This window comes from Micromys minutus (assembly GCF_963924665.1).
Source record: "Micromys minutus genome assembly, chromosome: 30".
NCBI classification, from domain to species: domain Eukaryota; kingdom Metazoa; phylum Chordata; class Mammalia; order Rodentia; family Muridae; genus Micromys; species Micromys minutus.
The window spans coordinates 16,333,041-16,359,804 of NC_137965.1; the positions used below are offsets into that span (position 1 = coordinate 16,333,041).

A 26,764-nucleotide genomic window follows, 5' to 3' on the forward strand; every position below is an offset into this window, starting at 1 on the left:
GACTTTTCTTTTAATCAACTACTTATTTTGAAATGGATTAAGTACATAACAAGTTGATAAATAAAATGCAATTTGTATAAAAATTCTAATCTATCTATCTATCTATCTATCTATCCATCTATAATTAAACCTCAGATAAAAATTACATCGTATCAAGAATGGCCAAGACCCTCCTGGATAATATCATCAGTGCTCATGGAAGACCCAGCCTACCTGATATCAAAATGAAGGCAGCATTGCTGCAAATATGAACAGACCAATAAGACAAAATCTGAGACGGAGACCCACACACATGTGGGGACCTGATACATGAGAGGGGTGATCATGTTAATAAAGGACAGACCATTCACTAAGTGGCATAGGTGTAATGAAGCATTTTCAGGAGAAAATAAGAGGTCTCAACTCTGTACAATAACAAAAGACAAACTGTAAATAAATTAACGGTGAATGAGAAACAAAATTTAAGTCTTTTTCAGGTAATATCTATGACTCCAAACTGGAGAAGAATGTCTTAAAGAGGTAAAGCCAGAAGCTATAATAGATGAATATATTTTTCTGTTAAAATTATTGAAGTTCAATTAAAACATTCTCAAGATACATCACAGATTAAGAATGTACTTAGAGGGCCAAAGCATTAGTATTCAAGATGCCTACACACTAGGCTTTTGCAATACAACCAGAAGACTGATAAGGCAAATCATTACAGAGCAAATGGATGAATTATCACTATTAACTATGGTACACTTACAATAATGCAGAGATATGTAAATAATACAATAGTCTACATGTAATTTCACACTCAGAAGGCATATTAAAAATAACCAGTCAATGATGGAAAGTGGAAAGTCTTAGAAGCTCCAAGGATTCTATACATGGCAGTGAGAGTGGAAAGGGCAGGAATTGCTATCTAAGCAGGCTGGATGATAATCTGGCAATAAAAGCTCAAGTTTTACAGCATGCACACTTACACAAGAATATATATATATTATCCCTAAAGAGGAACATTGTAATTCCACTAACATGAATAACTAACAGTTTTGCCAACAAAATATAAAGTAACTATTAAAATGAGTAACAGGAGATTACTACCATTGGTTACACCCCCCAACAGAGTATAGCTTTTACAATGGCAAAACCAAGTAAAATGATCTGATGATGCTTACATACAAACCTTAGGGTTTCTGTATGTGCCTACATATACACCTACAACATGTAAACAGGGCATGTGTGGGCATGATGAGTACCACTTTTAACATGGTTCAAAGCATAGGGAAGAAGGGCTCCAGACAGACACAGGACATTTTGGTTTTTGGTGAAGGTAGTGGAAAATATGTAAAACTGGGTAAGACTGAGAGTAATAGTACATGTAGGATGATGTCATTATTCAACAAGGCAGGTCCAGGATAAGGTGAAGCCTATCATTGGATGAGAAGGAAGGGCAGGCAGGGAAAAAGTCTAGGAAGGAGGAGAGAAGGAGGAGAAGAGAGAGATTCAACATGGAAGATGAGGATGAGCCATCTCTGTCCGCAGGGCTCTGAGTAGCCATGAGTGGATATGTATACTTTCTAGGGATGGATTTCTATATAAGGCGATTTATCTTATCTAAGTGGACAGTTTATATCTTTGTCAACTAGTTGTAAGCTTATTGTGTAGATGGATTGTGGACTGAGAATTAAATATATAAATCTGTTTGATAAATTATTGATTGTTGAGTCATTATTTATCGGGCTGTGGAAAATGTGAGCTAAGTTCTCATCTGGTAGAGAAGCAGCCGGGTCAGAAGCAGGGTGGGGGGGGTGTAGCAGACTGCCTGGGTCAAAGAAAGCAGGGGTCTGTGAGTACTTGGGAGCTGCGTGGAGCCACTGAAATAAAGATACCCCCCCATGTGGCCCTACTGGTGCCAGCACTAGTGTGGGATAAAAGATTACCATTATTTAATATTTACCACAACAGGTACAAAGATCCCTCATCTTTCTAAATGGATCACAGTTTGGTCCTTGAGCTCTGATGACATCCCAAGATTCCTGATAGCTGTTTAGGACCAAGGTCACAAATACAAGAACTGAGTAGAAACATCTATCTGAAGTCAGTGCTAGGACACCATCAGTGCTTTCAGAGCAGCAGCTTACTGCCCTGACTCACATCGCCTAACCTAATAGCTCTTTCTGTTTTTGCTTCTAACCTGTTCTGGGCATGAAAAATCATACAATCTGGCTTAGAACTTTACTTTAAGTAAGACTAAACAGGTCTTGGAGTTCTGAAGAGATGGCTCAGTGGTTAAGAACACTCCAATATCAGGGGATGCAATGGAGTCTGTAGACACCAGGCATGGCTGTGGTATATATACATGCATAGAGGTAAAACATTTATAAATACAAAAATATTGAAACAAACAAAAACCAACGAACAGGTTTTGGATGAGAAGCAAAAGAATCTCCTAAGACATGACTGGAGATCTCACAGCTTTTACCTTGATCTCAAGATGCCATCCCCCATTTTAATGCCCCCCTCCTTTCCATCTTAAGTAACTGCTTATTTGCATTAGAAAAGTAGACATTGTTAGGAAACTGAGTTCAAGATAAAGAGTTGCTATAGCATGTAAGACACAGAGAATGCTCTTCAGTATAATATAACAGAGATGTACATATTCTCAAATAAATCCTCTTGCCTTAGCCTCCTAAGTTTTGGGATTACAGGCACAATTCACGGTGCCCAATGATAAAGCAGATCTTTTAAACAAAAATCTAGCAAGAATATAACCATGAACCTTAAAAATGAACCCAAGAATTGGCCATCCAGGACTTCCTCCTTCAGACATAGCTAATATGCTACTTTACATTTGAAAGATATGTTTCCAATGGTGAGTTCAAAGAAATTTAAAAATTACTTTAACAAAATTAAACTTGAAAAGAGTGGAATTATTTTAATTTCACTTAAAGCATAGTTAAATATATTTTACTCTGAGCATGAAGCACTTTGTACAGTCAGGGAGGGGGTATTCTAATATGTAATCTAGACCTAGTCAATTTCCATAGCAAATATAACATGTTTCGAAGACGAAAATATGAGCCTTAGATTTTAATTTAGGGTAAAGCAGCAGTCAGAACTGCTAATCCATTGAGCGAAAATTCAAGTCATAGTTCAGAGTGCTTGCAAAGACTTCACACTAAAAGCTCCCTTCAGAAGTTAATTGCCTATTGATCATTTAATATGTAGCCCCAGTTTTTATGTTAGACGTAGCACAGATAAAGCTATGAACATAGAACTCCATCAACAGCTGATTTTTCACAATAAAAGCCAGGAGAACAAATGAGTTAACTTTTCAGTAGAAGGAAACCACTACCCCTTGTTTAAAAAGACGCTCTAAGGATTAGAAACAAGGCACAAAATTATTCCCAAGGACAGCATTTCCTTTACCTTTGTCTGCTTCTCTTATTCATGTAAAATAACTGTTGGTAGGAAAATTATACTTGTACTTGGGAAGCTACACAGTCTCCAAACAGAGACAATGAACATTATGTCTATAGGGGTGACATCTTCCCTACTAGGGATGTAAGTATGACCAGTCAAAGTCTTCTGGAAATGTTAAAAAACAGGTTGATGTAGAACCCACTTAAAAATCCATAGCCCTAGCAAAATGGAGAACTTGAATTTTATGGCTCTACTGGAAGTAGATGACCTGGGTTAAATGCCATACTCTTCAAACCATGGAAGACAGCAGAGCACTCCAAGCCAGCTCAACTGGACACAGACCAGTAGGTAAGTGTGTTATGCTCTCATAACTACCATACAGTCTGACTCCATTTGCATGCCCCTTAATGTGGCCAGGTGAAATCTTTACATTTATATCCTATAGTCCTAGAGAAGAGAATAAGAGGAAGGTGCTTATTAGATTCTGTTTTATACTTCAAATGAAGTCGAGATTAAAACATACATTCTGTGGCTAAAATACAGACTATTACACTCACAAATGTGTTAGACAATACTACTACCCAGTCTTCCCTTGAAATTTTCACCAGCAAAAATGTAGAAGTCTGTCAAAAAGATCAGTATTACCCATACTTCTAATGCATTCCATCAATTATAAACTCGATACAATCTCAATATTCATGCAAAAATTTAAACCCCTGTTGAAGAGAAATAATTGCCTATGGTGAAGTCAAAACAACACTATCATTAAAAGTCACAGCTACCAGTGGAGTCACTGAAAACATGACTCCACTACTTAAGCCTTCTCCACTTCTCAAAGAATTGAGAGAGCTCAATACTTTGAATTTCTATTGTGTTGTTCAAGAATTAAAGTACCAAATAATCCATCAGCAGAAGAGAACAAATCTAGCAATGTGGTATAGTCAGAGATAGACCCTAACCACTAAGCTGTATCCTCTTGTCTTCCCAGTCTCACCGTTTGCTGCTTCACGCTCACCTGTATTTTATGTTCTATTTATTTATCAGTAATTCAGTCTTAGACTTTCCCAAACTTAAGTAACTATTTCCTCAATACATAAAAGCATGACAGGTTTTTGGTCAAATTCCTGTCTTACCTGACCTGAGGGTTCTTCCTGAGACTCCCTCTCTGCTACTCCTGGGACACCTCATCATTTCCCTGGTGTCGCTAATCACAGCATTGCTTATATGGGCTTTTACACAGCACTACTGATAAGAGACCAGTGAAGGGCAGATGATAATAAATGGGCTGAGATTTATATGCTAACAAGCATAAAACACAATTTACTTTTACTGTACACAAAAATCAATCCCAAGTGAATTATGGATAGAAAAGTGAACAGAAAGAAACCTTTACGATCTCTAGACATAAAATGATTTCTCCAGTAAGATATGAAACAGCCATACATTAAAAATTGAGACTGTCTGATCTTTAAGAAAGGAGATCAGAGGGAGGGTGAAGAATGATGAGAGTGTAATGGGCATCTCTGTGTGAGCAAAATCAAAGTGCATTATCTAACATTTTGGAATGAAGCCCATCATTCTGTATAATTCATATATGTTAGTAAAAGAGTAAAAGAAAAAGAGATGTCTAATTCCCAAAAGATATTGTAAAAAGACGATGATAATCTAAGCAGAGAAAGGAAACAGTGTAATAATAAAGGACTAATACACAGAATATGTAATAACTGCATGCAAGCAAGACAGAAGATGATCCAATGGAATCATCAGCTAGGACAAGCAGTTCAGTGTAAAATACCTGAGTGACCCAGATACAATGGTGCACCATTTAAAAAAAATTCTGCAAAGACAAAAATTAGTACAATACACCTGTGATGGTTTGAATGCTCAGCCAGGGAGTGGCTCTATTTGGAGGTATGGCCTTGTTAGAATAGGTGTGCCCTTGTGGATTTGGGCTTTAAAACCCTCATCCTAGCTACCTGGAAGCCAGTATTCTCCTGCATCCTTCAGATGAAGATGTAGAACTCTTAGCTCCTGTACCATGCCTGCCTGGATGCTGCCATGTTCCTGCCTTGATGATAATGGACTGAACCTCTGAACCTGTAAGCCAGCCCCAATTAAATGTTGTTCTTATAAGAGTTACTTTGGTCATGGTGTCTGTTCATAACAGTAAACCCTAACTAAGACAACACTATCATTCCTAGATTAATAAAAATGTGTAAGTCTAGTGTAACCTGGAACTGGCAAAAATATGGAGCAAAACGAACTCATACACACATTGTACGGAGCAATATAAAGGCCGATGACTGTGGAACAGTTTAGAATGACCTAACAAGAATGAAGCTTGTGTTCCCACTTCTGAGCACATGCTTGCCCTTCTAACTAAGAACTTTCACGACGGTTTTGTTCATAACACAACAGCACTGAAATGAATCTTGGGTCCTCAGGTATGAGACTGGACAGATTACGACAGTGAAAGAGCGGGTAGGACATAGAGAATATAAGAAATTATAACTGAGCATGTGTGAATCCTAATAAGTTGTTTACAGTAAACACACACATATTGTATGATTGCTTTTAAAGAAAGCTTAAGAGTGGACAAACCTAACATATATGACATGCATGGACACAGCTCTATGTAAGAAGACCACAAAAGGAACAATCTAAAACTCGGTCCTTATTTTACCTTGGTGTTATGGTAAGAGATGCAGTCAGAGTGAGGTGAGGCTGTAGGAGGTAGATCCTTCCTTAAGCTTACCCTTGCTGTCATGTCTTACAAGCTGCTCTTGTTCACTACTTGTGTGTGTGTGTGTGTGTGTGTGTGTGCGCGCGCGCGGTATGCCTTGCTTAGCTGACAAGTAATTCATAGTGTCTACTGGGAGCATCTAGTAGTCATGTCTTATCTTTATTGCATGTTTTAACTTTTGGACGGTTTGTTGGTTTTTCTGTTTGTAATGGAAAAGCCTCACCATATAAACACAGTGGTAAACAAAAAGTAGAACTTTGTTTGGGAATCTGCTCATACCATGAAATGTCCAGAAAAAGAAGAGACTTACCTCAGCCACTTCCTTTTGAAATGTTAACGTCATCTTAGTTCTGCCGTAAACGAAAGGGCCATCTTTAAGAGAAATATTTTCAAGCCACTTGATAATCAGTGGAGTTGAAACACTAAAAGGGAGATTTCCAATAATATGTACCTTTGGAGGATCTGTTTGGTGGGAGCAGGGAAGAAGACAATTTGTAATGAGTACATGAGTATATTCTGAATATGATCTTAATTAGATGTACATTTAACTGGATATTATGAGAACCCAAGGCAGGCATATGCAAAGACACAACTCAGTATTTTTCAGTTCTCTTTAAATGCATTTTTCCACAATTAGATTTTTATTTATTAAGGAAAAGTTCTAAGAAAGTTTAAAAAATGAGGTGTTTTGAAGAAAAAAAAATTCTTTAGACATCATGAGTTTAAAACACCTGTGGGGGTGTCAGATCATCAGATGCCCAGGAGGGAATATAAGCTGAATCTAAGATTTGAATGAATGCTTAAAATATTTATGTAAGAAATAAAACCAGAGGAATGGAGTTATATAGGTAAATCCTTAGCTCTCAGACTCAAAACAAACAAGAAGTTAAAAAGCAGAAACAATACAAAAAACTGCAAACACCAAACCTCCAAACCACTGACAAAGAAAAGTGAGAATAAATTCCTAAACGCTGAGAAGAATGGTAGGTTCTGATAATCTGAAATCTGGCACACAGAAGTCTTGAAGGTGATATATGACAATCAATTGCATGACAGATCCAGACCAGTGTCTGTGATCCTAACATGGCTGGTCCAGTGACAAAACTGCAGTACTGTGCCCACAGGGTCAGTTTGAAGGCAGAAACCATAAACACAAGCTACGCTGAAGGAGATCTGTCAACACCCTCTTCCACTTATTCTGAGGGTTTCTGTTAGCATTTCGTGTGCCCTAAATTATCTGACTTCCTAAGAGCTGGACACTGTAGGTAGGCAGTAAATGTCTGTCCTTGAAAGAACAGAGCCTCGGCTAGTCAGAGTCACTGTGAAAGCAAAGGAAAAAGAGATTAAGGTCTGTGGATGGCCTGTTTTACAACATTTGCAAAATAGTAACAATAGTTTGTGTGGCATCATAAAAACAAAGTTTATTCGCATATAAACTAAAACTTGAAGATAAGAGACTAGGATTTAGAATTAGGGAAAGCTCAACAAGGTAAGGTAGTACACACCTGCAGTGCCAGCACTTGTGAGGCTAACACAGAAGAGCTCTCAAGTTCAAGAGCAGCCTGGGCTACACGAGGAGTTCAGGGCTACCCTTGGTTACAGTGTGAGGCTCTGTCTTAAAAATGTAAGTTAGAAAAATTACTCATGTTTTAGAAGAAAGTACGAGAGCAAAAAAAAAAAAAATTACAATGCATAGCATTTAATTTTGTTCAGGTAATTTTAATAGAAATATATACAAACTGCAAACACTTTATTATAATAAATATGCAATAGCTACAACAAATATCGGTGGTATGAATGACCAACAAACACACACACACACACACACACACACACACACACACACACAAAACCCCAACTAACCAACCAACTTAACTACTCCCTTACCAAAGGCACTTACCATCTTCCCATTGTCTTCTAATGTTGTTTGGAAAAGCCTTTTCTATCTTATATGTCAGCACATCACCATGAACAATTCGGAGTTTTCCAGGTGCTGCATCAGAAAGCATCTAGTTTACAAAAGGTCAATAAAATAAGCTCATAAACTTCAGGGCAGCAAAACTAAGAACCCTAACCTTGTCCAGCATTTAATGGGTGGGAAAAGCTAAACTGAGCCCTGTCTGAACACTGATGAGCTGACAGGGCACTGTGGCCAATGAAACCATCACATTTGTTTAATGCAGTGAGGGGCCAGGTAGCAAAGAGTACTGCAGTAACTTAGGTTTAACAAATAGCATATTAGAGAGTACTGCAGTAAGTTAGAACTTAACAAACAACATATTGGCCTAATTTTGATAATCAGAATGACTTGTGTTTCTGCATGTGATTTACCATAACTTGACTTTTATCTAAAAGAGCTAACATATTAAAAACCTTATAGTAAAATACTAAGCATTCAGAGTAAAGTGTATGAAATGAGCTAATTCAATTAAGCCTGTAAACATTAAATATGCACAAAAGATTCTACATATAACCAAACTTTTAATGTAATTTCTGAGTAAATCCAAACTAAGTAGGAAGGCCCTTGCCAGGCCAGGTGGCATGTGACATTCTGAGACCCTCCTTGCTCACAGCATCCTTACTTTCCTGAATCACAGTCACTGTCAACCTAAGAATAATTCTGCAGCCATTACCTCTTAGCCCATTTCTGTTTCTAATCATGTTTCTTTTCATTCAGTCTTTCTTAGCACAAAAGACAGCAGTATGGACTTGGAACTTAGCTCTAAGGTTGAATACTTGTCAGCATTTGCAAATCTGTGTTTGCAAACTACACCAAACCAAACAGAACAACAAAACCTCTTTTCTCTGTACTCTCCTTAGTTCCAGTCTTTAGCATCACATACTAAAAGCTGGTCTTAGCTCAAATGAGCCCCAAGACTGAGCCGAACTGGGTATGAAATCCTGCATCCACTACAAACCTTTTCTTGCTATCCCTGGTAAAATGAAAGCCATGCAGGCCCTGAACTTAGCATGCTTAAACTGTAGGACTGACAGTGAGCAGCAGCACCGCTGCGGCAGACGATGTGGACACTGTCTCAGTTCCTCATCAGAGTACCCAGGTTCCAACTCAGTTGCTGAGATTCAAGGGATAGCCTAGGGCTATGTAGGGAAAGCCAACAGGTTCCAGGAGAATCCTGCCTCTTCCTCTTCGCTCCTTTTCCCTCATGTCAATAAAGATATTTCCCCTAACACTTTCCCTTTGTCCATTTCAAACAACTGACTGGAGTTGAAAGAGGCCTCCCAAAGGCCAGACAGACGGAGACCCTGAAGGAAGGCACACAACTTGTTGACTGATCTGTTTATCCTGTGGCAGAGAGGAGACCCAAGGAGCCAGGCTACAACCTAATTGCTTCTACCTTTGCTCACTGTGCCTTGCGGATAGTTCTTGACAGCACTTGGAATACGCTATGGCAGCGGCACATGTGTAGGTTTCTTTCTCTTTAACAACTGCTTCTTTGGGGAAGGCGTGTTTCTTGCCTTTTTAATTGTGTCCACAGTGACAGCAGTGCATAGCAGGCATTTAACACGCATTTGGTAAGCAAAAGAGAATGTGGGTACTGTACAGCTTCAGCTCTTCATGAAGCTCAAAACTGCTGTATAAGCTTGTTCCAAAAATTTGTGGGGTACAGGAATTTGCAAAGATTTATCTCAGAAAAAATGAGGCAAGATTATACAAAATAATAATTTAAAGTACATAGCTGAAATGTCTGTATTAGCAAGAGGGTGAACATTTTAAAGTTTGATCAGCTAATTTGATATGGTTAGTCAGAATAATTGCATACTTCTGAATTAATATACTCAGGGATTATTTTAAGTCACCATGGTCTGCTAAAATTTAACCCAATCAGTTTCAGATAATCTGTCTTAGAAAACACAGTCATTTCAAGATACTAAAACTGAGAATGTTTTTATGTGATGTTTGATAACTGTATAAACACAGTGGATTTAATGATACATTTACCAATAATGAAGAGAGCTAAGTTTTTTTCTGCAATTATGCTTTACATAATTAAAACAAAACAAATTAACATATCAAAAAACAAAGAAGCAGAACGAAAAGCTTCCATTATACAATATCAGTGTTTGAAAAGTAATTAAGTAATTAGTAATTAGGACTAAAGCAAAATAATGTAAACCTGCCTCTTTGCTATTAATTGAAATGCTCTGACAGCTGTGTTTGAAATGTGAATTTTCCATACTCTCACATACACAGCTGCATACTAAAAGCTGACGAAAACAGTGATTCCTTTCTTTTCTTCTCCAGTACAAAGTCGCATTTCTGCTCTATTTCGTGTGGACTCCCACTCAGGTTGAACACTCAGTCAAGACAAGCCAAATCTACCTTGTAGAAGGTCTGTTTCCTTCTTGACAACTGTGTAGCCTCAGCTTCCCTTGTCCAACTGGTCACTGCAGGAGGAAAGAGCTGAAGTGAAGCCTGAGGCAATTATGGGTTGTAAGGTATACTAAAACAACTGCACTGGTGTCATGATCTAAACACCTAAACTAATACTCAGCAACAGCACACACAGATTCCCTGTTCTCATGAGATCCTGCTACTGTGGGGTGGGGGAAATCACTATTACACTTCAGAACAACCCGGAGTGTTACACTTCAAAGCCTGGAGACAACGAGAGGGGTTTAGAGCCCAGCCCAGCCCAGCCCAGCCCAGCCCAGCATGCTAACAGATGAGGATTTGCATGGCCACTTTCCAGTTGTTCTATTATTTTAATGTTAATTTTCAATATATTCTTCTAAAATGCAAATTGCTTTGAGTAAAAGATTTTACTAAGGCTAAAAAAAAGCAGAAAGTCAAATCTTAAAAAGGAGAAGCATACATGTAAAAATGACTGCTACTAACACAATCAGAAGAATTGTTAGCTCCTGGCGTGCATAATAGCATGTATAATCCTTATTCCGTGTTAGAAGTAATTACACCAAGTCCCCAAGAAAGAAAATGTTTCTCATATTAGGCTTTTTAAAGGTACATGAGACAATATAAGGCCACGCCTTTAATAACGAAAACCAGACAGCATTTGCAGATTCACTCTTTGCTCTAAGAAGTCAAAGCTGTGAAAGCAGTTCTCCAGGGCTTTACTGTGCTCTACCTCAGTGGCTTTTTGGCAACTTAATTTGATGAGGAAAGAACTCAGGCAGTTCTTGGAACTTAGGCAAAACTTAAAATTTCCTTGAAAACAAAAAGAATCATATCAGACAGCTACTTAGTGTGCAGCACCACCTTTGCACAGTACGGAGCACAGAGCAGTCATCACTGTGTGACCTAAGTAGTAATTACCCTCATCCCAATTTGTTATTTAATGGAGCCCACATACTAAAGCAAACATGAGAAAACTCATATGGTATATGATAAATAGAAAGTTAAAGAAATCCAAATAAATGGAGACACATGTGATTTAAGTAACTTTCCTTACGCAGTGTTCACACCTACATGTGTCAACACTCCTCTAGGAAGGAGCTTGCGGAAGTGAAGCAGTTTTCTCGATGACCTGAGGTACTGAACAGGGGTTGTGGAAGGTGTTGAGCCCTCATTCCAGGATGACTTTCTTGGTCTCTGCAACTTTTCTAACCCTCGTAACTGCTGTTACCACACAGCTGCTTCTGTGCGCATCGCTACACTTGTGATTCAAGTGGACTAAGGAATCACTTGGCTGTAAATGATTTGCTTACTTGTGGAGTTCTGTCCTGTGATTTACTATGATAACCTACACATTTATTTAAAGTAGTCAAATTAATAGAAAGGCAATCTTCCTTTCCAAAACTGTACTACAGATTAAAAAGATTATGAAATCTCATTATCTTTATAATTAAAAGCAAAGACTTTTCTGCCACAATGTCAAAATGACTTTTATAAGGGAACACTTTACAAAGTGACAGGAAGGGAGATGTTTATAGGAACAGTCTGTCCATCCATCTGTCTACTGGCTCCTGCCCAACAGGTAAAAGGTAAAGCTAGAACAGCTTCAACAACAAACTGGAGGGCGAAGGCTAGGTGGTGCACATCTAGGATTTGCACACCAGTCATCTGATCTTTTGCAATCCCTTGCACTTTCCTCCACCTCTATCCCAGGAATCCAGATGCCACACTGACACAGTGATTTCCTTTGTGTCTCAAAACGCCATGAAGTGAGCACATAACCTATTGGCTGAGAAGAACCCTTGAGCTTCCTACACTACAGTGCAGCATAAGACACCATATTCTCCTTCCTTAAACCAGTAAGCAAATACACACAAATTTTCAAGTATTTGTGTGTATTTTACATACAAAATACTAATTCTATGTTCTATACTATAAAATAAATTTGAGTAAATTTGTCATTATATGTTACACAAGTATGTTTTTTGACAATAAAAACAAAATAAAAAGATATATGGAAAAATGCAAACTAAATGGCACATTTCTAAATAATCCACAAGTCAAATACAAATCAAAAGAAAAAGAGATGCTAAATGGGAATTTTTAATTTCTTCTGAAATTTTTCTATAACTCTAGTATCTCTGAAGTAAAACAAAGTACTCACTGGCCAACTCTTCATAATCATTAGCTATATTATTCTAGTTGCCAGTGGGTAAAACAAACAGAAAATGTAATAAAAATTACTTTTAATGAATTAAAGGAAAAAAACATGACACACCAAAAATTTGTGGTTTTCTGACAAAGCAGAAATTTATAGCACTAATCTATAAGAGAGTAGAAAGAGCTTCAAGTCAATGACTCAGAGACTGCCTTACAAAAGAGACAGAGAAAATAGAACAAATTAGTCCAAGGGAAACAGAAAATGAGATTTAGAGCTGAAGTAACACCACTGAAAACAGAAAAGTCAATGAAATTATAGTTGTGTTTTAGAGATCAAAAAGTCAACTTATCTATACTCGGGTCAATCAGGAACATGAACAGGTGCACATATATGACCTGTATCATAAAAAGGAGATGTGGCATCACTACAGATTCTACATATGGTTGGATTAATATTAAAAATTACAATTCATCATATTAACAGATTAAAAAGAAAACATTTCAATAACCCCAGGAAAAGCTTTTCCCGCCCAAATCCAACAATATTCATTGATTTCAGAGGGGGAGGGAGAGAGGGAGAGAGGGAGAGAGAGAGAGAGAGAGAGCGAGCGAGAAAGAGAGAGAGAGAGGGGGGGGGGAGAGGACTTTCTAAGCTGGATAAGGAGACCTAGGATAAAACCCCATATGCAGAACCCAGATAGTCTACCCCTAGGTCTTTATTGTAGAGAAATATAGGCATGCCCTTACAAAAGTTACATGCTAATATTCAAATAGCTTGCTATGCAACTGTTAAGAAAGTCCATTAAAAGGTAAATATTTACAAAATGGAGATATTCACACAGTGGAATATTATATAGCAACAAACAGAGAAAGGTACTGATAAACACCTCAGCATGTGTAAAAATTATTATGAGAATGAGACACACAACATTAACTAAAAAGCACATACAAAATTACTATAGTCATATATAATGCTAAAAAAAGATAAAAATCTTCCTTACAGGAAAGCTAATCAGTTGTCAGGGATAAACAAAGGGAGAGGGAAACAATGCCTTGCAAGGAACAAGTTCTCACACTCCTGTTACTATCTTCAGTGAGAGGAGGATGGCCCAACATATGAGTAATTTGAGTATCTCCACAAAGTATGGTTTATTAAGCCTCAGTTAAATCTCAGTGAAACTGTAAAGCAAAGAGCTTCCTGGTGAGCGCTGCAGTGTTAACTACCATCATACTGTATGAAACACATGCAAGTTTAAGAAGAAACTGGACTCCTCACCAGGAGGAAGACATGTTTCCAACCTTATCTCCAGTTCACAAATGGGAGAAAATCTGAGGTTTCAAGCTCCCTAAGACATCATCATAAAACCTACTTACTCGGGGGCAAAAATAATTCCCTCAGTCCCAAAAATGCAAGCAAAGTAAATGACCACAAAGTACTGACAGAGAAATGCACAACCTGAGCTGTAGCACATTAACAGAGGGCAATCTGTTGATTTTAGCATCTCCTGGATCAACTCTTAATCACCATAGGCACTCAAGACCTGGGGACAATTAAGTTGATGTTAACAAATATTCAATAAAGCCAGGCATGGTAGTGCACGCCTTTAATCCTGGTACTTAGGAAGCAGAGGCAGGCAGATGGCTGAGTTCCAGGCCAGCCAGGGCAATGCAGAGAAATCCTGTCTGGAATACCAAAAAGATTCACTGAATGATTACCAAGTGTCAGGCATTCACTAAATACATTTAACAACCCATGAGTGAGATACGACAAAATGCACGGGATTCTCCGCCAACAGGCACAGAGTCACAGAGTGAAGGTCAATCCTGCATCTAGGAGTGAGCATGGATGTCCTTACTGTAAAACCCACCCATGCTGCTTTCACATACTGGATGCCTGCCCCTACCCTTCCAACACATAAAAGGGACACTACATGCTACTGTCAGGTACTTCCTCCCCCCACAGCAGCCTTATGATCATTCTCTAACAACTGAATTAAGCTACAAATGACATACTTTCAGCCAGAAGATACTTTATAAATTATTACACTTTCTTTAAAAAGTAATTTTATTAGCTTCGGAACCACTAAAATGAAATCCTTAAAACAGATCACTCTATTTCTGCTCTTACTCAATTTTATGATTAATTTAGAATATCTAATAGAGCCTAGCTTTCTACATTGAAACATGCTTTACAGGAAAAAGAAGCCTATTTGATAATTTAGTATCCATCCTATCTTTTTAAGGCAAGTTCCTTTCCTGCAAGGAAGACACTAAGAATTCATTTTGCTGCTTGTGAAATGGCTAAGAAATCAAATGTATATTCCCTGTGATTTATTTTGGATTAGCTTTGATACTTAGATAAAAAGAAGTATAAAACTTCTTGATAATGTAACTATTTACTTCTACTACCAAAGGACACATTTAGTCAGCGGCTAAGACATACACACAGTGAATGAGGATCTTATTTCCCACAGGAGACAGTGTGGAATGCCTGCTTTGTAGCATGGTCCTATGTAGTGGAGACACAGAGGAATAAGGACCCAGAGCTTTATTTGTGTTACACTACAAAGAGACGACTACACTGCAACAAATAAGAGCAACACAGACACTGCACACGGCAGAACTAAGCAGACAAGGTAGTGTTAGCAGACAGGGTCTCCAGGGGTGGTGCTGGGTGCAGACAAGGTAGTGTTAGCAGACAGGGTCTCCAGGGGTGGTGCTGGGTGAGGAGGGAGGGTGGTGGTTGCTCTTTTAATAACTAGTCTTCGGACATCTTTAATTTAATGAACAGAGGAGACAACAGAAATTAAGATGGGGATTAACACAGATTCTAGTCACCTTCCAATTAATGGGGAGGTGAGAAAGTCACTGTTCTGTGTGGCCACCATCAGCTTCTGCTTGTCATCACAGTGTCTGACCAAACCTAACATTCTTACTCTGTTCTACTGCCAACTGGGATGTGGTTCTTAAACGAAACACCTTACACCATTAAGAATCATATTTGTTCCAGGAATATTCCTCACGTATCACTACCAAAATCAAGTTGGCAATCTGAAACGAAATTTGACTGGCAACACTAGGTACAATTCAGTAGTATGTAATTATTAAACACAGAAAAACTATATGAAGCTAGGTGAGAAAAATAAAGCCATTTCTAAAGAAGCCAAGTGCCCACAAAATCCTAGACTTTAAAACAAATTTCTCAACCTATACTAACATATACACATAAATATTTTAGAGTAGTAGTTTTAAAACAATTGGCCTTTTTTTCAAGTAGAAGGATGTGAATAATTTTACTGTTCTGTTACAGTCACATAGTAAATTACTACTCATATGTTCCTAAAGCTCAGGGCTCTCAAAGTTTTAGAATTACACAGGAATCAAACAAAGGCCATTCAGGCATCAAGTGCCTCTTATGAGAAATTTCTGTACGAGATATCTGATATAATCTGTCCCACTGGTTGCAATTTTTAAAAACTCAATGTCCCCTAATCGAAAACACTTGTTTTACACTGTCTGTGGAACCATCAAATCAAGCTTATTCTCTACTGCCAGCCAGTGACGGGCAGCCTGAAGACACTCACCAGTGCTCTCTCGATGACGGTGAAGCATCCCCAGCGCCTGTGTCTAAAACTGCATGTAGAAATTTCACCCAAGTCTCGGACAGTCTTAACTGGTGCAACTTCCTTTTTCATATGTAAAAATTCTTTTCTAAAAATGCTTAAACTCAACCAATTAATTCCTCTTGGTGAGGCACTAGTATTTATCTTAGTGTTTTGTGTGGGGAAATGCTTTTTGGTGCCTAAAGAAAGTTCTCCAAAGTCATGCCAATTGGTCACTATTATGGTGACAATTGGTCACTACTATTGACAATTATGTATTTTTATTGCTTTCTAAAAAACTGAGCCTAGGGCTGGAGAGATGGCTCAGTGGTTAAGAGCACTGACTGCTCTTCCAGAGGTCCTGGGTTCAATTCCCAGCAACCACATGGTGGCTCACAACCATCTGTAATGGGATCCGATGCCCTCTCTGGTGTGTCTGAAACAGCTACAGTGTACACATATAAAAGAACTGAGCCATGATGTACATGGCTTAGAAATGGTTAGTTTATTCAGCATCCATGTGGAACGTGCGTACTCAGGCTGTAACCAACAGACCTTTTGGGGATTCCTGTAATACAGTGCAGCTTTCTAGACTTCCATAGACTATACAACCCTAACCTCCGAGATAGGACCTGGAGAGCTACAGTTTGATGGCCTGCTTGCCCAGTCCTTGGTCAACATGGCCCAAGATTTCACTTGGTTTATTCTTGGAAAAAAAAAGACACTTTTAAAGCATCTCACCTGTAACCCTGGAATAAATCGAGTATCCTTTTCAACCACCAGAAGCTCAGCAATACCAGCATTGAGGATGGATCTTGTGATTCCCCCTGGCCCGGGACCGACTTCGTAAACATAGACATCTGCTAGACTGCCAGCTTTCCTCACAATTTTGTCTAAGGAAAAAAAAGGAAGTTTTAGTTATCTTTATTATCACAGCAAATTTCATAAGAATTCTCAATAGCCACTATTGATTTTTAGCTCTCACTCTAAACCAAAACATAATAGTTATCAATACTGCACCAGTTCCTTAACCAAAGATTACTGACAATTTCCTTAACTAGCTAACCAACCAGCCGCTGAGCCCTGGCTAGATAACCGTACAGCCCTTGTTACAGCCCTTGAACATCCCACTCTGACCGTTCTCGCAGGCATGGCTCCAGAGAACACCGGAGGTCTCCATCTCACCCACAGTTATTTGAAGATCACAGTGACTAGCACAATAAATTTGCATATCACTAGACTCTGAAATCTGAATTTTCATTTCCAGAAAATAACGTTTGGATTTACTACCAGAAATTTTAAGCCTTGCAAATATCCATGTTAAAATGGAACTCCTAATTGTTCTGTTAGTTTAAGCTAGCAGAACCTAAAAAAAATCACACACACACACACGAAGTAGACTCCTGGTGAGCCAACTAACCATCACTCTGGAAAAAGCACAATGAACTAGTTTTATTAATTACAAGATATTAAGATTCACACAACTGGCCCTCCTTGGATGGAGATATTGCTATTGAATACATACTAGCACTTCTTGTCACTGTGTACTGACACTGGACAGTCCTGGTTGATGGCCATTACTGATCTAGATAAGCTTAAAGGCAAAATGTTGCTTTCCCATTCCCAGACAGTACTGTATTATCCCAGCTACATGGAGAAAACCTGCACCTCTAACCAGCTATGCATCTTGCTGTGTGCATTCCCTTACCTAATTCTTGCAGCTACCATTCTAACAGTTTATCTGAACTGCACACTGTCCTCGACTACTGTGTAATTTGCACAACGTCATAGAGAAAAGCAAATGGCTGGGGTTTCGAACCAAAATGTGGATTCTAAAGCCAAATCGTGTTGTTTTGTTACGGGAAACCAATGGGTCTCTCAGAGGGAATAGGACTCATTTATTAAGCAAGGGAATTATGGACTTAATATTCTCAGTTTAAAAATGGAACGCAGTAATAGGTGGGCACTGGATGCATTCTTAAGCGTTGCAGGAATACTTAAGTCCAACCAGATGTCAAAGGCATGGTGTCAAAGCCCCAAGTCTGGGTGGGTTTCAATCTTGGTCCACTGGGGCTCACTAGAACAAGTACCTTTATTTACTTTTACTTTGATTCCTGCATACTCGTGTGCGCACACACAAGCACACACACAAGACTGAATAAAGAACCTAAGAATCTGGAACCTACTCGCATGGATGCACATGAGAACATAAAAAAAAAAAAAAAAAAAAAAAAAAAAAAACTGAATGGCTGGTGATGTAAGTCAATTAATTGATGAGTGTTTGCCTAACAGGCATGAAGCGCTGGGATCCGTACCCAGCAGTCAGAAACAAGAGCATGGTGGCAACTGCTTATAATTTCAGCACATGGGAGAAGGCAGGAAGGTCAGACATTCAATATCATCTGCTGTATAGTGAGTTTGAGGCTAACCTTCTACACAGGAGACTGCATTCATGTGAGAATGACGGGGAGAGGATGTTAGAACTAAAGAATCCAGAATTAGGTATCTTAAGGTTCTTGTGGGCTTTTCTATCGAAAGATGAGAAAACTTCAGTGAAGTTAAATGTTTAACCCAAATCAATACTGCTAGGACAGATAGAATAACGGCTTCAAAATCAAGAAATTTTTTTAAAAAGTATGCTTTGTGGTTCATGTACTCAAAATTGATTTGAGGGAAGGGTGTGAATGTGACATTCTCCTTAAGGAGAGGGGTTAAGATCCTAAGTACTCCAACAGTCAACTAGTGCCTTTATTAGCAACACATGGAACTTATTCTCAAGTGGAGAGCATCTCTAACACGTGGGTGCTAAGTAGACCAACAAACTTACCTGTGAAAACTCATCAAAACATGGGTGTCAAACTGGTGACCTTCGCCCTATATAAATTTAACGGCATAAAAGTAATTTTTAAAGAAGCCTGAGGACGTCAACTTATTAACTGCAAACTCAAGGCTGTTGCTCCCGTATCACAGTCGGAGCATTGCCACAAGGTAGCTGTAGGCACCGTTTGGTTAAGTGTGAATTTACAGAGCGAATCTCCAAACCCTAGAGGGATTCCTAGACTTCACGTGGACATTTATCCTATATACTCGTTTGGATTAGTTTTTGAAATCGTTCTGTCTGTCTCTAACTGGCGGCAGTCCTCCTGCCTCTGCTCCGCGAGTGCTGAGATGCACACACACGATCTACTGCGCCGGGCTAACGAGAGGCAGACTGGGAACCCGGTGAAGAGGACAACCGCACTAATTCAAATCCCGCTCACCATAAAGCGCGCGGGAAGCGACTCCGGCCGGCAGAGCGGCCCACCAGAGTGTCGCCTCAGCCGGCGAGCGGGACCCGAGGAGCAGCGCTCGACTGACAGCCGCCCGCCCGGCCCGGCTCCATCTCCCGCCCGAGCCCACCATGGAGACCCCGGACCAACTGACGACTCAGCCACCTGTCAGCCTCAAATCCAGGAGGAAATTCTGGGAAAGCTGCTTCGCCGCTCGCAGGCCGAACAACTTAATGATCTCCCGAATGCTGGGCAACGGGGGAAGGCGGAAAGTGCCGAGCTTCCCCGAGGCAGCCATGAGACCGGAGTACACCGCCAGGCCCCCACGCCGCGGCTGGAAACCGACACGCCGCGCAGGGGGGGCGGGGCCTTGGAGACGATTGCCCGCCTCTGAGGCTACCTTGTTGGGTGGAGAAACTTGCCGGAAATGACGAAACTGACAGGAAGTCTATACGTACGGGGAGCGCAGGTTCGCGGTCAGGTCGAAAGCGGTGCAGGCTGGGAGAGGAGAGGGGGCGGGATCTAGGAGGCGTGGTCTTTGTAACCCCGCCTCTGGGAGGCTCGGCGGGCCTTTGACATTCCAAAGGCTTGACTTTTGATTAGTAACTGCAGGAAACATGATGATTGGTTGCTTGCTGTTTGTAGACAAGTTTTACTCTGTAGGCTAGATATTTTTATTTCCTCTCGTCCATTACCTCTCTCAGCCTCAGTGTTTCGTTATGTTAAGTAGCTCAAAATTGTGAGCGCCAAAAAGCACAATGATTTGGCACCTAAAGTTTTACAGAGGTTTGTGGAGAGGGCCAGCCACTAAAATGCAGACCCTCCTGAACAATCAAAATGTATCCAGCTGAAGAGAAACCTCACCTTTAAAAAAAAGTAGCGTGCACTGATTTTACAAAGGTATTTTTGTGACTTTTCCCAGGCATGCACATAGCATACTGTGATCATATCTATTGTTTATTACCGTCCATTGTTCCCCCTCTATTTTCCTGTTCCTGATAGTTCTTTTACTTCTGACTCCCCTTTCCCCTCCTATATTGTGGGGGGTAGGGGGAAAAAGCACACGTTATTCTGGTCTGGGTTTGGCGTAGTTCCTTGAAGATGTTAAATTAACTTACATCCAGCCATAGCATGCCTCAGAACTTAGTTTCACGGAGAACTATAGGCTTATTTAAGGTAAGCCAGCTAAAAACTGAGTTTAGGACTTAGACTTTTGAGCAAACGGCTGAGTGCCAGCCAGTTCACAGCTTTAACAATACCAAGAGACCATCCGACTCAAGTAAACAGCTAACCATAACCAACTAAACTGTGTCTCTAGATGATTTCTCTTTTCCTGTCATTGAACAGCGCTCGTTCCTTTTCTGGCCATAGTTCTTTGAAAGAATTCAGAGGGCGGCCTAAGTTTAGAATCGTGAATGAGAGCCATTCTGGGTCTTTAAATATGCTATAATTTTGTCTCTGGTGTCAAACACTTTAAACTTTGAGAAGTGTTTTTTTTTTTTTTTTTTTAATATACCATTTGTGATTATTTCGTAATCTTTGTTAAATCTCTCGGGTGTAGTCTTTCGAAATAGGACATATTGCTAACTTCCGCTTATTGCTAACTTTCGCTTATTGCTAACTTCTGCTTAAAACAGGGCCAAGAAAGCTTGAGACCACGAGATGCGCAAAGCTGGAAGATCATGGATTCCAGCTGTACGTGGTGGCTGCTGTTTTTAAGCAATGCCAGTGTGGTCAGCATCAGGACCACTCTTTAAGCCTTTGAAGATGATTTTTTAAAAGCCCATTCATGCTGCAAGCGTTGTAATCTCTCCTCTGCTCTCAGAGCAGTATTTGGGATATGTACCATAAAGGGGTTGCACTAAAGAAATGTGCCAAGTTTCAAAACTGATTGGTTTGGAATTATTCTCTCATTAATTGTTACAATACAGACCCGGGCAGATTTTATTAGGGCATAGTGTTGAAGTTGAGACTTAGGGCGATTCAGCAGCTTCCCCATGCTTCTAAGTGGAAATGGAAGGCTTGCTCATCAGTCAGGGAAGCCAGTGGAGAAAGGCTATTTGATGCTTAAAATCCAGGTACCAAGAGAAGACAAAAAAGTTCTGTCTTCCTGTGATGCCTGAGAAAACAAGAAAGAAGTGAAAATTCTTAAAATACTTAAAATATTTTTCATAAGTGAGAGGATTTTACCTTTTTTCTGGTCTGAGTTCACTTGGTTATAACTGAATCACACATTGTTTATGGTTCTGGTAGTTACTAAAAAGAAAAAAAGAGAGTGAATGGAAAACTAGACCACTATGGGCGTGGTGGAGAAGTAAAATGTCCACGTATCCACTTTAGTGGTTGCTAGATCAGCAGGGACCACCACAGGCTGACTGATGTACTTCCTTTAGCAAGCGAGGACATGGTGACAATTTCCCAGTGTCATAAAAAACCCCCGATTATTTGATTCAGAGATACCATTGTCCATAAAACACTATGCCTAGGAGGTGTCTATTCAGGCAATTGGGTTTTGTTTGTTTTTTACTTCTGTGTTTCTTTGGAAACGAGGTTATTGTCCGCATCCAAAGGTGAAGAAATACCAGCAAGTACAGCCATTCGACCTACTCAAGGTCACACAGCAGTGCACCTGGGGAAGACAGCCCGAGCTCTGCCAGTTTCAAGTTCCAGGTTTAGCAGCCACGCCTTTCACGTACTGTATCAACTGAAATTCTTTTAAGTTTATCAACATGTTCATTTTGTGTTATTTAAATATATAGAAATATGAATTTAGGTATAGACTTTGATCTACAGTTTCAATATGACTGCTAAATGAGCAAAATAAAATTATGCAAACCCACCAAACAAACGCACGTGGCCTTATTATTTTATAATAAAGAGTGCCATAAAAATCACTGATTTATGTTGTCTAGATTAATTTTTTTCCAGTTCAACTTACAAGTGCTACAGTGCATCATACATGGTAGGATTGTCTCCTAAGTTTCCTGGATTCAAACAAATCTGCTAAAAATCTGTGTCTTTATCACATGGGAGAACATATTGAATGCGTCTGTTTCTGCCTTTTTTTTTTTTTTATTAGCTTGGGAAACAATTGAAGTCAAATCATTTGGCACTAATGTTGCCAAAAATGCACACACCGTATGTCAATCACAAGAACGATGCTCAGGTGACCCAGGATGCAGTCCCATAAACTTGTAACGGCGGAGATATCAGCCACAACATTGCCACGATCATAAACAGCAGTTAGACTTCTGAGAAATTATGCCGAGGTCTCTCTAGGGACTTCCCTGTGTCTTTACTGATCTTCATCTGTGACATTGTGTCCCATTTACAAAGCTATGTGCCAGGGCCACTGCATTCAGGTCTCATTTAAATTCTTTACTGAAGTTTCACAGAAGCATCACTTGCTGATAAGTGCTGGAGCAGAGTCAGAAATTCACACCTTTTGATTCTGCTGTGGTTTTTCCTTTTCTTTTTCATTATTAACCTTGTATTAAGTAATTATTGAAGGAAATAAAAAAAAATCCATCTTAGGAAAGTCTTCCAAGTTTTTTAATAATTCTTGAGATCTAGTTCTTATCATCATAAATATCTGATCTTCAAGCCTTTGAATTTCAGAAAATTATGCATAGCTCCCTGCAAAAGCCTGTGAAATCAGCAGGGGGTGTTTTAGTACTGCTTTATCCCTTAAAAGAGAGCTATGCAGTTTCATCAGCTTCGAAGCTTTGAAGTATCTGCTTCATCTAGATACAGATTTTAATATGCTAAAATATTATAATTAAGCAGAAACCGCTAGCCCCACCTATCTGTGAAGATGAAGCACTACAAGAGAATCTTACTGAAGGATGCTGTGGATTTCTGATTTGCATGAATCCCAGCACAGCAATACAGGAAACTTTATTTTAATGAAAATGCATCTGTGATTTTATTGATATAAGTAATTTAGTGTCTGCCTATGGGGAAAAATGCTAATTCCAAACGATTGTCCTCTTGTAGTTCACCGGAAGAGATTGGAAAACCACAAAGACCAATATCTTCCTGTCATGTGGGAATTTTTCAGAGAAAATTAAATGTGGTTTGGAATTGCCATATTGAACTTTATAAAATGTCTATTTTGCTATGTGAAGTGCCCTTTTCTGGTAGTATTTTATAATTCTATAATGTGACTCAATGCTCTGGAGAAACATTAAGGACTGTACTTACCACACATTTAATTTTTTTTTAACGGCAGTTTGATACCCATTGTTCACAAAGGAAGCTCATGCCCTACCTTGAGGGAAGAAGAAGAAGAAAAATACAATAATTCAGAGCGACCTATGGCGAGTAGCAGAGGCTCTTTGCCTGAAGAGATAATGCTCTAGTACACTGCTTTACAAAAAAGGGGGGGGGGTTATCACTACTCCGGGCTGTATTTGGAAGCTCGCTTATTACCCTCAAAGATCTGTGAATTATTGTCAAGTATCCTAACAAAATGATGAAGGCACGCAGCCTTTTCACTAAGGATGAGTTAGAGAGCACAATAGTTGTTTTTTCCCTTTCAACAAAGCAACTCTTACCGGGATGAGCAATAAGCCAGCAACCGATAAAGGCATTGTCAAGATTACCCTTTATTGTCTTTTAAACCACGCCATTTCATTGACAAAAATCCTCAGCACAAATAAAATTATTCAAATTACAAATACCTTTGCAGTGAAGATTTACCATGTATTTCTAACGTGATGTGGAGACAGTTCTTGCATGGCTAGGAGTCTGGGTTCAATTATTAAATGCCCATTCCTGGGCACCCTTATTTCCCTCTCTGATAGGGGTCTGTCAGTAGGCTAGGAAGTGAGGGCACAACTATTGCTATTTTCTCTGTCTCAAGTCCTTTGTTTTTGCTCATTGTACATCAATATCCAGAGCAAGATGTTTATAGCAGACATGGGATTAACTCAGTACCTGCTGTGAGACAGCCGCCTTCCTTTCCCTTTAATTAGTGAGGTACGTAGAGATGGAAAAAGGATCGGGACATTTGCTTGACTTATTTTTCTTTATTAAGTACATTTAGCGCGCATGCACACACACACACATACACACACACACACACACACACACACACACACGCAAGGGTATGCACAAACGTGCTTGTGTTCAAATCACGGTGCACAAGCGGCCATCAAAATCAGAGGACAACTTACTTGGAGGAGTCAATCCTGTAAGAATGAAGTAAGTTTGTCAGGCTTGGTGGCAAGTGCTTTAACCAATTGAGCCATCTTGCTAGCCTGGCTTGATCAACTTTGAGAAAGAGGCACAGAGCCTTCTTATTTCCACTTCGGTTCACCCGGGGCCAATATTTTCAGACTGCTGGTGGACTGTCCCCGTTACTCTGTCCTGCTACACTTTCTTTTCCCCAAACACCCACAGATTACTACTTCCTTCACTACCCTCCACAGTGCGAGCCATGGTCCCCCAAAATGACTTTCGGTTGCTTGGGTAAATAACAAAGACGACACATTCCTAATTATTCTCTATTGGCAGAGTTATCCGTCAGCTGGCTGCGGGTGGTGGTGGGGGTCTTATTTTTGCTTTGTGTGCTAATAGAAATCATGGGCAGACAAGGAGAAGCTTTCAAAAGCTTCCACCCCAACTCCCAGTGGTTGGGTCAGCAGTAGGTAGATGGGAGCTTCAGTAAGTGCTGCCCTCTAGTGTTGCAGTTCTTCAGGCCTTGTGTGCTACGCCTCTTGGTGCCCTGAGAGTTATGGCCGTCCTGTGGACCAGGGCTCCCCATCCCTTTCTTGCCATGGACGTTGCGGCTTCCAAACAAGCTTAGGTTTTGGGATTCTCTCAGCCATCAGCAACAGCCAGCATCGCAGCTCTATGACACTGGAAACCCCCAGTCCTTAATTTCAACCAGTGTTACAGCCCTTGTAGGGTCTCCGTGCTGGTCCGAAAGATTTAGCAGCTCTCTGGAACTTCTCCGATGAGCAGGTCCTACAGTTTGTCCTCTCTGGCTCCTTCCCACCTCTTGTCCTAAGGCCTCTCTTGTCATCTCGGTCCTTCCTCCCGTCTTTTTCTACCTGCCCTGGCTACTCCTGTCCGTCTGCCTCTTCTATAGCCGTCACAACGCGGGTCCACCTTACTGCTTTCACAGCTCAGCCCACGTACCGGTTGTTGCTGTGCTGCCTCTGCTTGCCACCGGCTCAGTCTGCAGGACTGACAAGGTGACTGAGTGAAGGCGGTCAATTGGCCCCGACTCTGCAAACCAATCCAATGAGAGGTATCGAACTAGTGTCTCCCTCACAACTCTCTTAGCGAGCCCGAGTAGCCTGCTTAGGCAATCCCAAGAAATGGTATTTGGATGAGTCAGCCGTTTTTAACCGGTCCAACTACAGTCTTGTAGAATGGTGTCATTTACAAGTGGGGATTGAAACATCGAGAAGCCGAGTGTCCTGGTTCACCTGACTGTTGACAGAGGGGTTTGAACTTGGGTCTATCCACTTCACCTTTACTCTGGGCTGACTCGCCAGGACTCTGACTATTCTCCAAATGTCTGTAACAACTGTACCGCTTTTCCCCATCGAAGTGCGGACTTTTCTTGCTGTCTCAGTCATATGATTTCTCAGTCTGTGGTGGTTTTAATAGGAACAGCCCCCATAGACTCGTGCTTGAGTGCTTGGCCCATAGGGAGTGTCACTATTAGGAGGTGTGGCCTTGTTGGAGTAGATGTGTCTTGTTGGAGGAAGTGTGTCACGGTGGGGGTGGGCTTTGAACACCTGTATGCACAGCAGAGATGGTACCTGACTCTGATTTGTACAGCTGGAATCATCTCCTGTGCTTCTGCAACAGCTTCCATCTTCTGGCTCTACCACCCTTTTATATTCAACAGCAAAACAACCCTAAAAGCATAAGCCAAGTCGCCCACCTGCCGTAGGCCTTCCACTGCATTTAAAGCAAGAGTCTACTGTATTGCCAAGGTCTAAAACCGGCTTCTCTCACCTCATCAGATCCATCTTCCTGATAAGCCAAGGGTCTGTCTCCTGCTCCTTTCTCACATTATCAAACACACCCAGCTCTCTCCTCCTCTCACTTCCTTCATCAGGCAGTATTACCTGCCTGGAACCATTACCTCCCAGTCTTCAGCTCTCTCTCTCTGTCTCTCTGTCTGTCTGTCTCTTTCTCTGTCTGTCTGTCTCTTTCTCTCTCTGTCTGTCTCTTTCTCTCTCTGTCT

General features: G+C 40.2%; 1 protein-coding gene across 2 annotated transcripts in view; it reads right to left on the reverse strand.

The window, feature by feature from the left end:
- TFB1M (transcription factor B1, mitochondrial) overlaps positions 1–19,866 on the reverse strand; it is a 36,044-nt gene extending 16,178 nt beyond the window's left edge. The window contains exons 1-4 of one of the 2 annotated variants that reach the window (XM_080941550.1): positions 19,723–19,866; positions 17,030–17,181; positions 8,055–8,163; positions 6,465–6,616 (exon numbers count right to left, since the gene is read on the reverse strand). In XM_080941550.1, the coding sequence (XP_080797676.1) occupies positions 6,465–6,616; positions 8,055–8,163; positions 17,030–17,181; positions 19,723–19,855 (546 nt within the window). In that variant the 5' untranslated portion in view covers positions 19,856–19,866. Of the gene's footprint in view, positions 1–6,464; positions 6,617–8,054; positions 8,164–10,496; positions 10,562–17,029; positions 17,182–19,722 lie in introns of those variants that run through there. The other variant, XM_080941551.1, reaches the window with a different exon arrangement.
- Positions 19,867–26,764: the final 6,898 nt, after the last annotated feature.